This window comes from Periophthalmus magnuspinnatus, chromosome 14, assembly GCF_009829125.3.
Source record: "Periophthalmus magnuspinnatus isolate fPerMag1 chromosome 14, fPerMag1.2.pri, whole genome shotgun sequence".
Lineage (NCBI taxonomy): Eukaryota > Metazoa > Chordata > Actinopteri > Gobiiformes > Gobiidae > Periophthalmus > Periophthalmus magnuspinnatus.
Window position 1 is genome coordinate 14,206,321 of NC_047139.1, and position 14,040 is coordinate 14,220,360.

Below are 14,040 nucleotides of genomic sequence, written 5' to 3' on the forward strand. Positions count from 1 at the left end.
TTGATAGGCCAAGAAAATGGATTTTAATGGAAGCTAAGTATTGACTTTGTAATCTTTTATATTTTGCTCTTTAATATAGCTGGTCATGTAAAATTGTCTCATTACTAGATGATAATAAATATATAAATGGCCATCAAACAGTATTGTCCAGAGCTGCAGCGGGCATTGCTACACGGATCTAACTGATAACCTTTGATTTAGTGGGCAAACATTACCATATTTTATGTAATACGATGTAAGTGATGTGCATCAAAACATTTAAAGAGAGGTATTATGCAAAATTGACTTTTTAGAGCTTTTTATCATGTTTTACCATAACAAACTAGCATCAAAAACATGCCTGAAGTGGTTTTATATGTCATCAATGCATGTGTGAGTAATCTAGCAATCTCTCCTGGGCACTATTCAAGGCCTTCTTATGGTTAGCAGCTTTTTAAACTAAGCCCCCAAGCCTACGTTACCCATGCACCCACATGGCATTTTCTATAAATATACAATAGCAGGATACAAAACAATACGCCACAACTTCACAAACCTGATGCAATGTGCAGTAGTTTCACTGGTGGGATGCAGGCCGATTGTAACGTGATGGCTCTGAGATGGGAGAGTGACTTGGTGCGGAGAGCAGAGGGAGGGGAGACTCAGAACGTCAAATACGAAACTGAATTGAAACATGTTTTCTGGGAATATAGCATTTTCAAGGCAATAAAAGGTAACATGGTGATCTAAATAAGTTATGACTTAGCAGTGTAATTCCTCATCTTTTAAACTTTGATTTAGTCAGCAAATATTTTTACCAAGTTACAAGTTATGAATAAATAACTAATTGACACTAAATAACTTAATCAACAGCTTTTAAAATTGTAATGCTCTAACTGATGTGCATCAACAAACTTAATGAAGAAATTAATGTTGATATAGGCTAATTCCCATGTTCCCTCAGTCTACATGGCTAAATACAATGCTATCTACTGCATGTATGCTAACAATATGAAGATCAATATGAATAAAAAACATATTTATCACTGTTCTTTGAAACTTCTGAATCTCCAGTTCCTAAAATGCTAAGTATAGCACCAGCAAACCTTGTTTTGTAATACATTTTACATAATACCGTTTACATAATGGCCAAGGGATTATCTTTGCGCACAGACTTGAGACTAGAGATGCAGTTTATAACCTGTAGGCTCCATTCAATATTTACACAGAAAACACATTTGTTTCATGTTAAAGTAATTCCTATTGGCTAGACTGACAAACTCAATGCAGTTCAATATGCTGCTATTGATTTTATGCTACAATTGATTTTAATAACAGTTTTCTTTTACCGTACAGTTAAGCTATAGGGCACATGGGGTTTCATAAATGCTAAATAAATACACACAAATAAAAATATATCATGTTCATTTAGTTTTTTCTTCTTCTTTCATTTATTATAATTAGCCCAGGATAACATTTGCCTTATCTGATGGGGCACTTTCTTTGCTACATACCCCATTGCTCCGGCCGTGCGTAATGGTCCACCGTAAAGTAAACGCGTGCCACAAAGCTCATAAATCGTGAGCCTGCGGTGCCGTGTGACTGCCGCTCCGTTATGAATATGGTGAACAAGCCCTGCCTACTCCGCATCTCATTAGTGCCGCTCAAGGCAGCTCTAGGCGCAGCAACCCTCTCTCCTCTTCATACTGAAGCAGGTGTCCAACATGGCGTACGCTCGCATCGGATCTCTTGCGACTATTCTCTTTTTAACCACCTTTAACGCGGCTCTTCAAAAAGGTAGGATCTATGTTTTTTTCAGCTTGTGTTGGATGTCTACTTTCCCGTCGATTTGCGTGCTCTCATCGGCGGGAAGAGTGCCTTTTTTTCCTCTGCGTAAAAGCGGACCGCTACATGCCCGTGGATGCTGTTGTTTTTCCAAGTCGGGATAACTGTCCGTAAAGTTCAATGGGTGGATTTATAACGAGCTGGATAGCTGGAAATGCGTGCTGGCGCTGAAACGTTGTGGATATGTCGCTTGTGCGTTGGGCATCACTTCACTCAGCTTCCTCGTAAGAAAACCTGCAACTCTTAAAGCTCTTTTGCATTGTGATGGACGCGGACTACGGGGCTGTTATGCGCCGTGGTAGAATGGAGGAAAACAAGCTTGTCACTCGGGCGCATACGTCTCGGCTCGGGACTCCTGGCTTGGATACTTTTGTTGGCTCGGACCGCTGTAAATTACGAACAGAAGCGGTGGCGAAGCCGTAAAAAAGCTTTGGCAGAGAGCGTGCTGCTTTGAGGTTACGCCACAGTAGCGAGCTCCATTCAAAACTGTGGCACTTGGGAGAATGTGCTGTTTTATATCGTGGCAATAGCCTAACTCCATAACTCACCTCGTGCATAAACGTCTTTTCGCTTATCTACGTGGCGAAAGTTGACGTTCAAACGACGCTGTTGTGCAAAAAGTGCCGCTAGTTGTTTTTTTGTAGCTGTTTTGTACCGCTAACTACTCCACTCCGCATCTTCACGTCGGGGAGCCCACGTCGAGATGAATTTGGCACGGTTTGCTGCTAGTGGCGGGCTGTACGTGTGTCCTCGCGGGGCTGTACGTGTGTCCTCGCGGGGCTGTACGTGTGTCCTCGCGGTGGGATTTGCAGTGGCGACGTCATGCGTGAACAAAAAACATCAAAGGAGCCGCTCGGTTTTAGTAACGTGACGCGCGGGAAGGCAGGACGCGATAAAGAAGGCTCAGGCTGAGAACTGCGACACGACTTTTCACGCCTGGCTTTCTCCGAAGGATTAGGGGATGTTGCGAGTGGGTTTTCTGGGAGTTAGCGGGCTGCGTGGTTCTGTGTGCTGTTGTGGAAATTCCAACGTGAAAAAAGTGTCCGTGTAATGTCTTACCATAGGCTATAAGATGGATAGAGTGGGCTAGCTTAGTCCTGGTTGTATAGTAGGAGTAGTATAGAAAAAAAAAAAAAAAAACCCAGAGCAATTCAAGCATGCGTAGGAGATGAAAGGAGTGGGCAGTGACTGTGTTGTGCCACCCAAAGGACCCTAGTTAGAATGTGTTTCCAGAGAGTTCGGTCAAAGGATTTTTGAAATACCAAAGTCCATCATGCCATGTGCAGCATTTCACTCATGCTTTAGTCCAAATTTAGTCTCTGTTTGGCATGGTTCAGTTATAATCTCAGCTCAGTCCTTCTTTTTTTAGTCCTGCATGGGTTACACCTGGTTTGGCCTTGCTTGATACAAGAGCCATCTTAGTCATTGTTTAGTGACAGGTCTGGTTTTATCCTGGGTTAAACTTTAGCCCTGGTTAGTCCTGGCTCAGTCCTAGATTTGGTTTTCTCCTGGTTTATTTGCCTGCTTAGTTCGAAACCATTGTGTTCTATACCAGTCATGGTCCCATGCAAGTCCTGGGTTAGTCTTGGTTTAGTCCTGATATGTGGCATGGATTAGACCTGGTGTTGTCCTCATTTGGCATGGTTGTATTATTGCTTAGTCCATCTTGAAGTAGTCTGGGTTTAGGTAAAAGAAAGTCAGGTGGAGTCATTGTCTAGTGATGGACAAGGTTTTTATCCCAGGTTAACTTTAGCCCTGGTTAGTCCTGGTTTAGTCCTAGATCTGGTTTTCTACTGGTTTATTTGCCTGCTTAGTTTGAAACCACAGTGTTCTATACCAGTTATAGTCCCATGCAAGTCCTGGATTAGTCTTGGTTTAGTCCTGGTTTAGTCCTGATGGATTAGACCTGTTGTAGTCCTGGTTTGGCTTGGTTCTATCATTGCTTAGTCCATCTTGAATTAGTCTTGGTTTAGGTCAGAGAAAGCCAGGTGTAGTCATTGTCTTGTGATGGACCTGGTTTTTATCCTGGATTAACTTTAACCCTGGTTAGTCCTGGTTAGACTATTATCCTCATTTTAGTTTAGTTTTAGTTTATTAGTTTATTTGAAGGGACAGTGTGCAAAAAAACATTAATAGATGCTTTGCACCAGATTATAGCCATAGCTAGTTTCCGTCTGTAGTCCCTTATTTTCCTGCTTAGCCTTAAATGACTTTGTCCTATACCTTAGTCCTGTGTAAATCCTGGGTTAGACCTGGTTTGGTCCTGGTTTCACATGCTTGGACTTGTGGTAATACTTTTGGATTACTGTTTTTTTCTTGTGTAATTTGAAATGACTGTAGGCTACATAATAGTGCAAAATATGTTCATTGATAGATGAGCTGACAGTTTGACTAATGCCTTCCCATTCAACACACTAATCATCTGCGTTGAATGTCTTTCAAATGGCTATTATCAAGTTATGGCTGTATATGGATTACACAAAATGTCAATAAGCTTGTTTTTCACAGTGAAAACAAGAGTGAATATTCTTAGATGGACAAGGATATTTGGTATACCATTCTATATAGGCTAATTGTTTCTACTGGTATTACACTTTTACTACTATTACAATTGTTACTACTACTACTACCAGTGATGGAAAGTAACTTGCTCTTTCAAATCAAAAGGAAACATGCAATATAGGCTTTAAACTTTCAATATAATGGTATTAAATTAAACGGCACATTGGTAAGACAAAGATAAACTCATTCTACACTGTAATAATGTAATAAAACTCAGTGTGAAAGTACTATTCAGAAGCAAGTACTATGATTTGGCTTTACAAAGTACATTTTAAAACAGGGATTTAGTATTCTGTAACTAAATACATTTTCTACAGTATGCACTAGAATACTGTATTCTTCCCATATCTTACTACGAGACCTACTACTACTTCTATGACTACTACTACTATTACTACTACTACTACTACTGACCGATAATATTGTAACCAAACATTACTAGACACAAGTATCAGTGAAGAAAAGCTTTTTGGGTATGCCTTGATGTAATAATTATTGCGGCTTGTATTACCACAATTACTGACAACTAAACTACTACTTGTACTATTACTACCATTACTTCTTCTGGGTTACATCAATGTAAACCTACACCCCTATATTAAAACGTATCATGCTTCATGTCTTAGTAAACTAAAGCTTGAGTATGTCATGACATCATAATTGCTGCTTCTCATATTACTACAACTGCATTTACTACTACTACTACTGCGGGCATACTACCACAATGTAATGAAAAAACACAGTATCAGTACCAGAGATGCTTCGTGTTTCACAGAAGCAAAATATACCACTTTTGATGTAGCTAACGCAATGTAGCTGATTACCTGACAGTGCTAATCCCATTATTTTCAATTAAGTATCCAGGTATTGAAACCACAACACAATACGAGCTAAACTACCTCACAGAATCCAGGTAACAGGGCACTGCGCAATTTAGCATCTCCGTCATATAGCTTCTGATAAATGCGCATGAATAGCTCACCCCACACAGCGCTAACACAATTACGTAACCGTGCGCATGTAATGTCCATTAGCCTAATAGCAATGTGTCCCAAAAGATAAGACGCAGCACCACCAACATGGCTCTGCTAGATTTAAGCCCCACTAATTCCACTTTTGTTTTTGGTGACAGTGACAAGAAGGCACATTTGGGGATTATCCAGGACAAGCGTACATAATATTTTATTACATCTCGATAATGAAATATACAGTTTTATTATGGAGTAATTAGGATTGCACAGTAAATTATAATCTAATGGAATTGGAATTTGAGTTGTTGCAATTATCAAATCGCAAAGGTGTGATCATTTAGTTCATAGAATGTTTGTTCTTCAAGTAACTGCAATGGATAAGCTTTATAACCTTGTAGTTTAAAGGAGCACTATGTAGTTTTTCTGGTGAACGGTTCGCTATAGGCTACTTGTCTACATAGAGAAGTTATTGCTTTATCAAGAATGTTCCATCGTATAACATTGCATGTGTCTATCTTGCATTTATTGTATTACAGGTGTTTTTATTGTTCAAAAATACAGTGAAAAAAAGAGCAGTGTCACCGCTCCACTGATCTCACCTGTAACTTGACTCGGTGGCATTAACCTGATATAGGGATAGATATGTAGAACAGCATTACCATACTGTTTTTTTTTTTTTTTTTCCAGTTGTGAATTTGAAAATGTAAATTTTAAATCTAATCACAATTTTCCAGTTAATTTTGTATATATTTTTTTATTTCTTTTGTAATTTAGATTTTTACAAATACATTCTAAAAAGTTATTCCTCACTTACCTTATGCATTACAAACATCCTAATTTTGCCGTCACAGTAATGCTAAGAACGAGTAGCTTTCTAACACTTCACTTCATGATTATTAGAAAACATTGACTGTTATGGATTTTTTCAATACAGATTGTTTAGCATCCAGAAGAACCGATGGCCGATAAACTCTGCCGATATTTTGGGTCAGTATGTACAGACGATTTAGATTATTTTTCCCCAAATTATGTCATTAAAATTTTGTACAATCTCACCCACAGCCCTTTTTTTAAGCACAAACCTATAAGAGAGCTGTGTAGTCACATGTTGTGAAGTTATCTTTTCACGCTGAAATGTTCAAATTGAGCTTTATGTGTGTTCTTTAAGCAGCAGGTCGGCCAACACAAAATATTGGCCTGTGCTGGAGATAAAAGACCGATAGCCAACTATATCGGCTTGTTATATCTGCCAACTGATATATCGATCTAGCTCTAATTATCAGACAATAAATTCGATGCAGATAATACACAGCAGACATATTTGGACCTCAAAAGCAACATATCTGTACTGGGACAACACACATTTTGCTCAAATACATGGGAACTGGGCGTTTAATATGTCAGCACTCGCTTAAACATTAACACCCCTGGACTAGCTTTAAACTCTAAAACAACCACAATTGCAAATTTCATCTCTTGATAGACACAGCTTGTTTATTTGTACTTGTATAGCACTGCAAAGCGCCACTGTCTGCGGGCTGAGCATTGGAAAAAAAAAAAACGTTTCTAGTGATTTCCAACTAAGCTCTGGGCATTCTTGCACAAAGCATATCAATTATTTACTCGCTGCCCATACTGTACAGCTAGGCCTGACTTTGTGCTAAGCGTTGCAGGATGCGCCCACCCCCACCCTCTCCCCTCCTCTTCCTCTTTGTACTAAACGTCTTGATGAAAAAAGAAAAAAAAAGTGGCCGTTAATTAATTGCGCCCTTGCTATGCTATAGGATTTATAAGTCCCATTTTGGCACACCTCGACTTGTCATCAAATCACTCCGAATGAAATGGATTTACGAGAGAAAGTCTTCACAGCTCGGTGCACCCAGCCAGCCAGCAGCCATGTTGGGTTTTTTTTTATGTTTCGGAGGGCAAGCGTGGCTCCCCTGCCCCTAAAGAGATAACATTTTCCTCCAGGAATTGTGAATCATATTTAACTGTCAAAAAGTGATATGTCTTTTATGCACAGCAGTGGGAGAAAAATATGTGGCAGGCTGCTGGGTTAAAAACAACAAAATCAACAATAGGACTAGATGTTGGAAATGCTACGTCTGACTTTGTACATTGTCAACAATTTGCTTTACAGGCTATGTATTTTTCCTGTGTATTTGAGCAAAATGTGTCCCAGTACAGATTTATTGTATAAACAGCCTTTGGAGTGGGCTGTGCGCCCTTAAACATAGGGTGAGGAGCTTGGTCACAAGGAAGGAGCTTGGAGTAGAGACACTGCTCCTCCACGTCGAGAGGAGGGAAGACCCAGGACAAGCTGGAGGGACTATGTCTCTCGGCTGGCCTGGGAACGCCTTGGGGTCCTACTGGAGGAGCTGGAGGGGTCCCTGAATAGACTGCTACCCCTGTGACCCGGCCCTGGATAAGTGGAAGAAAATGGTTGGAGTCAAAATATGTTTGCTGCGTCCTGCCTGCATTTATTTATAAAGCGTTTTATTGTCCGATAAGCAGGAAGTTTGTGTTAGCTTGCTATTTGTTGTTAGCCTTACCATTGCAGAAAAACACTCTGGTGTGTGAGGATTGTGAAAAGCGATAATAACTCAAATGCGGTGAATAATTAGGATGCTCAGAATGCATAAGGCAAGTGAGGAACGACTTTAGACCACTGCAAACTGTTTAAAATGAACTGGTTGATTTTCGGGTTTTTAAGACAGTAAACTTTTAAGAGACTGTACTAGACATGTTTTACTCCATATTATGTATTGCAAAAGAGATTTAATGATATTACCTATACATTTTCCATATAACCATTTTGTTAAATGAGAATAATAAGGGAGCAACTGCCAGGAAAGGACCATATTCAGTGAGAGACATTGTTGGAAAGAAATAACTTCCTAACAGTTCAACCTGAAACATGTTCCTCATTGTTCAAAACTGATTACTGGCTCTTTAATTACTCGTCCTGGTTTATTCCTAATGTAGACGTGATTTGGTCTTGTTCTAGTCCTGTTTTAGTCCTGGTCTAGTTGAGATGTAGCACTATCAAAAGGGACATGTTTTGATTTCATTTTATAAAGATGCTATTCTATAGGTACAACTTTTAAGTACCACAATTTCCTCCGCAAATAACACAATATCCTGTCTTATTCTGCACACAAATTTCCAACATTGTAGTTTAGATATGTACAAATATATGATTTCGATAGGCAAGAATAGACTCAGTACCAATTTTGATACCCAAATGATCATTTTAAAAGCTCTTTTTTTCCCCAACTTTGAACACAAAATAATAGTATTTGTTTATTTTACATTTGTTTACTTTACCATGTGGCCTTACACTAGTTCTGATGAAACTGTTCAGGAAAGGTCAAATTTTATCCAGTTATGTTTTTTTCAGTGTCGATACTTGTTTAAATTAGTATCTAGATGTCTTTTTTATACTTTTAACAACCATACCAGTGTGTCAGTTCATAGTTCAGTCTTTTTGTTAATTCTCATTGTATATTATATGAACTTTGAACAGGCTCCTATTATTTTTTTCCAAATCGTGCAGCCCTAGTATATACCCCTCTGTAAAAGTTTTCATACAAACTGCAGTGAGATGTTCTACTTTTGATCAAAGACCTGTGGATGCTTCCAAGGTTTGAACTACAAAGTGGCGCCTCAAACCATGGTTAAAAAGGCTATGGAATAAATATAAGTTAAAGTATTAATGCACTTGGAATGCATCTGGATGAAACGTAAAAATAAGCCGTGTTATAAATAGGAACAGCCAGGTTGCATAACATAGTGTTGTATCATTAAAGAGGGATTATTTTACTTCTTTGGGGTATTAACCGCTAACACATAACATATTTAGATCACCATGTTAGTTTTTATTGTTTTGAAAATGCAATATTTAATGAAAAAAACATACTAACATGTTTTATAAGCTTCACTTTCATTTTTGGGGCTCTGAGTTTTTACTCCTCCTTCAGCGCGCTATCACAACACAAACAGCATGTATCCCGCTAATAAAACTACTGCACATCGCGTCAGGATTGTGAAGTTGTTGTGTACAGTTTAGTATCATGCTTTTGTATATTTATGGAGAATTGTCGTGTGGGAGTAGGCTAATTGTAGGGGTTCAAATAGGCCTTGGGAGAGATCGCTAGATTATTGAAACATGCAGAACATAGTGGGACTAACCTCTTCAGGCATGGTTTTGATGAGGGAATAACATTATAACACTGCGCAAAGCTAAAAAAAAAGTCAATTTTGCATAATACTCCCTCTGTAACATCCGGATTTGGACGACAAGTGAAAGGGGATAGGAGAAATTCCAGGCAGTTTGGCAGTAGTCCAAAAGCAAGTAAATCTAATATGATTTAAGCTGTTAAAGTGTGATTAAACCCTGTACACTATTGGATACTGGAATTAAACTGCGTAGTGGGGCTAAGCTTGTCAATTAGTTTCATCAAATTTAAAGGTGTCTAGACTGCGTTTTGAATCTAGCGTTTTCTGTTCATATTTCATGGCTCAACTACTAACTGCTGACCGTGGCGTGTGGATCATATAGATCTTACTATACAATGACATAATGGTGCCAAAAAGTGTGTCAGAGATGATTGGTTATTTAGTTCCCCTGTCACAATTTGTAACAATCCAACACAAAAGACCTACATGTGCTAACCTGCTACATGATGCAATGGCTTCACTTGGCAGCATAGGCACATTAGAAAACTGTTCCTAAAGCATGCACAATAGACTAATCCTTCAGCTAAGCACTCCAGAACATGCACAAGATCTGGAGAAGGTTCCCCCGGGCACTGCACTGTGGGTGCCAACTGCTCCTGTCAGGTTGCCCCGGCGACATTGAAGGGTCAATTGAATATTAAAATGGGTATTATGCAAATAGACCCTTTGTAGCTTTCTAACGTGCCCTCATCATAAACATGCCTGAAGTGATTTTATAAGATATCCTTGCACGTTGGAGTAATCTTGTGATCCCTCCCGGGCCCTATTTGAACCGTCTTTGTGGTTAGCAGTACCTAGGCTCAGCTCACAAACACGATACAAAATAGACTACAACTTCACAAACCCGATGTGATGTGCAGTAGTTTCATTAGCAGTAGTTTTCTCTGAAGGTTGAGTGAGAGCAAAGGGAGGGGGGACTCAGAGCATCAAAAACTAAACTGAAACTAATTACACTTTAATACATCGTTTTGCATGAATTAAGCATTTTCAAAACAATAAAAGGTAACATGGTGATCTAAATATGGTGTTTGTTAACAAGTAATACCACATAGATGAGTAATACCCTTACTTTAATGTTATAAAGTCATTGCCTCATGAAAATTTCACCAGGAATTGTGTTTTGTTTCATTCATGAATGCTTGACTAATCCTTCACATTCAGTCTGTCTTCTCAAGAGTTCAAAAAGCAAACTATCACCAGCTGTCATCAGGTAGTGCTACAAAGCATGTCTTGATTATAGCTAGCTTCACTTTTAGCTCTGCGCGCCTTTTACTGGCAACAGTGGTGTTTAGTATGTTATGTTTAATTGTTTTTCCATAGCTACAAAGTTTAGAATGATCTTGAGCTGTATCAGAACAAGTATAACACCACATAGACTAGCATCGGTTGGTCGATATTTCAGGCCGATATTTGCAGTTTTTAGCATATCAGCTAAATCAGTCTCCTGCACAGGCCAGTATTTTGTTTTGACCGACCAGCTGCCTTAAGAGTACACGCAAATCTTTATTTTAACACTTTAGTGTGAAGAAATAACTGCAAAACATTACTACACAACGATCTTAAAGGTTTGTAGGGAAAAAGGCTGTGGGTGAGTGTGTAGTGAATTTAAATTACTGTCTCGTAATTTAACCCTGCCCTCTATATTGGACCAAAAAAATATTGGCAGAGCTGATCGGCCATCGGTTTCTGAGGAGTCTAAACAATCGGATCAGCATCAACCATGGAAAAACCCATATCGGTCGATCTTTAGGATACGCCCATGGATCACTATGAACCTACCTGGACGACTGACGGATTACACAGATGTAAGACCTCATGGTAATATAAAATATATTGAGTATCTGTATTGAGTATTGAGTCTATTCCTTACTATTGATATTGAGTTTGAAATTCGTGACAGTGAAAGCAACCCTTACCGTTCAGGGAGGTTGAAGATAAACTTTTTGTAGTTTAAAAATCAAGTTTTATCTCGTATGATTTGTATAAATGGTATCCATTGAACTGTCTCACTAGAAAATTCAAACTGCTTTCAAAATGTTGTCCGGACCAGTGGGTAGCCTCTTTTCCAGTGCCGCGGTAAATATACTCAGAAGAACAAACAGTGGAACGTCTACTTAACAAGTTCAAAGTGTGCTATGTAGGCAAATGGAACACTTTGAAAATACGTTTTCAAAAAGACCTCTGAAAATATTTGGCTTTTCATGCATCATTAAACAACCTAATTCAGCCTAAATCTGAATGAACCAAATTTTGCGTATATATATTTTTACTTGTAAATAGCCCAATTTTTACTATCTGCAGCTTGTTGTGTATTTAGAGGCGCTGTCCCTGATTTTTACCATCTTAAAAAACATGAAAAACACAACTAGTTCATTTTAAACGGTTTGCATATGTTTTTCAAGGTATTCTTTAGCTCTAAAAACACTAGACCACTAGATAAATATGTTATGCGCCATTCTGTGACACATTCCAGGCAAAGCAATAACATCTTCATGGATCAGAACAAGCAGGTGATGTAGCTTCTGCCATACATTTTGCAGATGCCCACATAGCGCTAGTAGTACCCACGCATTGTTTTAGAACATACTGTAGCTGGAGTCAAAGCAACTTCTTGATAGAATCTATTGCTGATGTGTGTGCAGATAGACAGGCTCGGGCTTGCTCTGCTTTCATTAAACGTCTCTTTTAAAGGGCCTGATTTTCCCCCAAACTCTTGGCCCAGTACAGACATATTATATAAGCAGCTTTTAAGGTCAAAAGAAGTCAACTGAGTGCCATGCTGGGGGAGAATACTACACTGGGGGAGAGTGTGAGAGTGCCAAGATGAGGCACAGTACCACACTGAGAGACTGTGAGAGTACCACACTGGGGGAAAGTATTAGGGTGCCAAGCTGAGGGACAGTACACACTGGGGGAGAGTGTAAGTGCCATGCTGAGGAAAAGTACCATGCTGAGGGAGAATGTGAGGGTACCACACTGGGGTAGAGTACCACATAGGCAGAGAGTACTACACTGAGGGAGGGTAGCATTCTGCGTGGGGGTGAGTGTGAGAGTACCACACTAGAAGAGAGTACCATGCTGGAGGAAAGTACTACACTGGGGGAGAGGGTGAGAGTACCATGCTTGGAGAGAGTACCTCACTGGGGAAGAGTGTGAGTACCACGCTGGGGGAAATGGTGAGAGTACCACAATTAGAGAGTGTGAAAGTGCTATGCTGGGGGAGAGTAGCACACTGAGGGAGAGTACCACACTGGAGGACAGTTCAGGAACAGCAGGTTGTGTGGTGCTAATGCAGACCACAGGAAGCCACACTGAGATCATCTGTCAGCACACACTACACAGTTGACTTATGTTTTTGATGGAGTTATGTAACACATGTAGAGGTGGGTGGACTCAGAGCAGATAAAAATGTTGTAAATAGAATTGTGGAACAGTTAAAGGCGCCATATCTGATTTTTACTGCCTTAAAAAAACAGAGCTAGTTCATTGTTCAGTTTGCAGTGGTCCAAAGTTATTCCTCGTTTCACCTCACTTACCTTATGCATTCTGAGCATCCTAATTTTTCACCATGATGAGTTTATAAACACAACTCTTTATATAAATACAAGTAGAGATGCATGATAATATCAGTCACCGATAATAGCAATTGATCTCACACCCAGAATTATGGGTGTGACAATTTTAAAAATTCACCAATAATTTAATCTGATAATTAGAAGCCCAAAAGACACTGATTCAAGTGCTTTTCCTCCGAGGTTTGCTCCCGCCGCACACACAGTGCAGCCCCAGCTCAGAGGTAGAGAGCAGAGGACACATTTACATGTACATTTGAAGGAAATATCTTTCCGAAACACAAAGTAGCTAAGACTGTGACAGTTTGTGCAGTAGCACTATAAATGGACATAGATGCTATCAGGCTGACGAGCTTGGCCTATATGAGGATCTAGTTGTAATTTAGTTCTCAATTAAATGAGAAGACCCATGGTACAGAGAGGATTTTGTCTGTTTGAGGTGCTGCTGTGACCATGTGACCATGTGCTCCGTGTGCAGACGAGAACACGTGTCACACAGACACGTTTGACTAAACAGCCCAATGCAGACGGACTTTGTACAGGACTGTCTGTGTTTGCCTCTGTTAACTTCATATTCACATCACAGTCTATATTCAAAATATACAGTGGCTGCTTTGAGCTGGTGTCACTCAGAATCCATCTCATGTTAAAGGAGCAGCCACGGTGCTCCGGGCCCGCCCCTTTCCCTCTGTGCTGCACAAAGCATGAAACCCACGGACAGAATATGACTTATCTGAGGCATACTGTTAATAATAAGGAAAATAATAAAATAAAGTAGCATTTACAATGTGGCAAGAAGAATTAATGTAGGTCTGTATGAAACATTACCAGAACATAAGAAGTCTATAACTGATTTATACTGAGCTTATGAG

At 39.5% G+C, this 14,040-nt stretch overlaps 1 protein-coding gene across 2 annotated transcripts in view; it reads left to right on the forward strand.

Annotated features, from left to right (window-relative positions):
* The first annotated feature begins 1,654 nt into the window (after nt 1-1,654).
* cadm1a (cell adhesion molecule 1a) overlaps nt 1,655-14,040 on the forward strand; it is a 183,604-nt gene continuing 171,218 nt past the window's right edge. Inside the window, exon 1 of one of the 2 annotated variants that reach the window (XM_033978598.2) lies at nt 1,655-1,776. In XM_033978598.2, coding sequence (XP_033834489.1) covers nt 1,704-1,776 — 73 coding nt within the window. In that variant the 5' untranslated portion in view covers nt 1,655-1,703. The remainder of the gene's footprint in view (nt 1,777-14,040) is intronic. The other variant, XM_033978597.2, reaches the window with a different exon arrangement.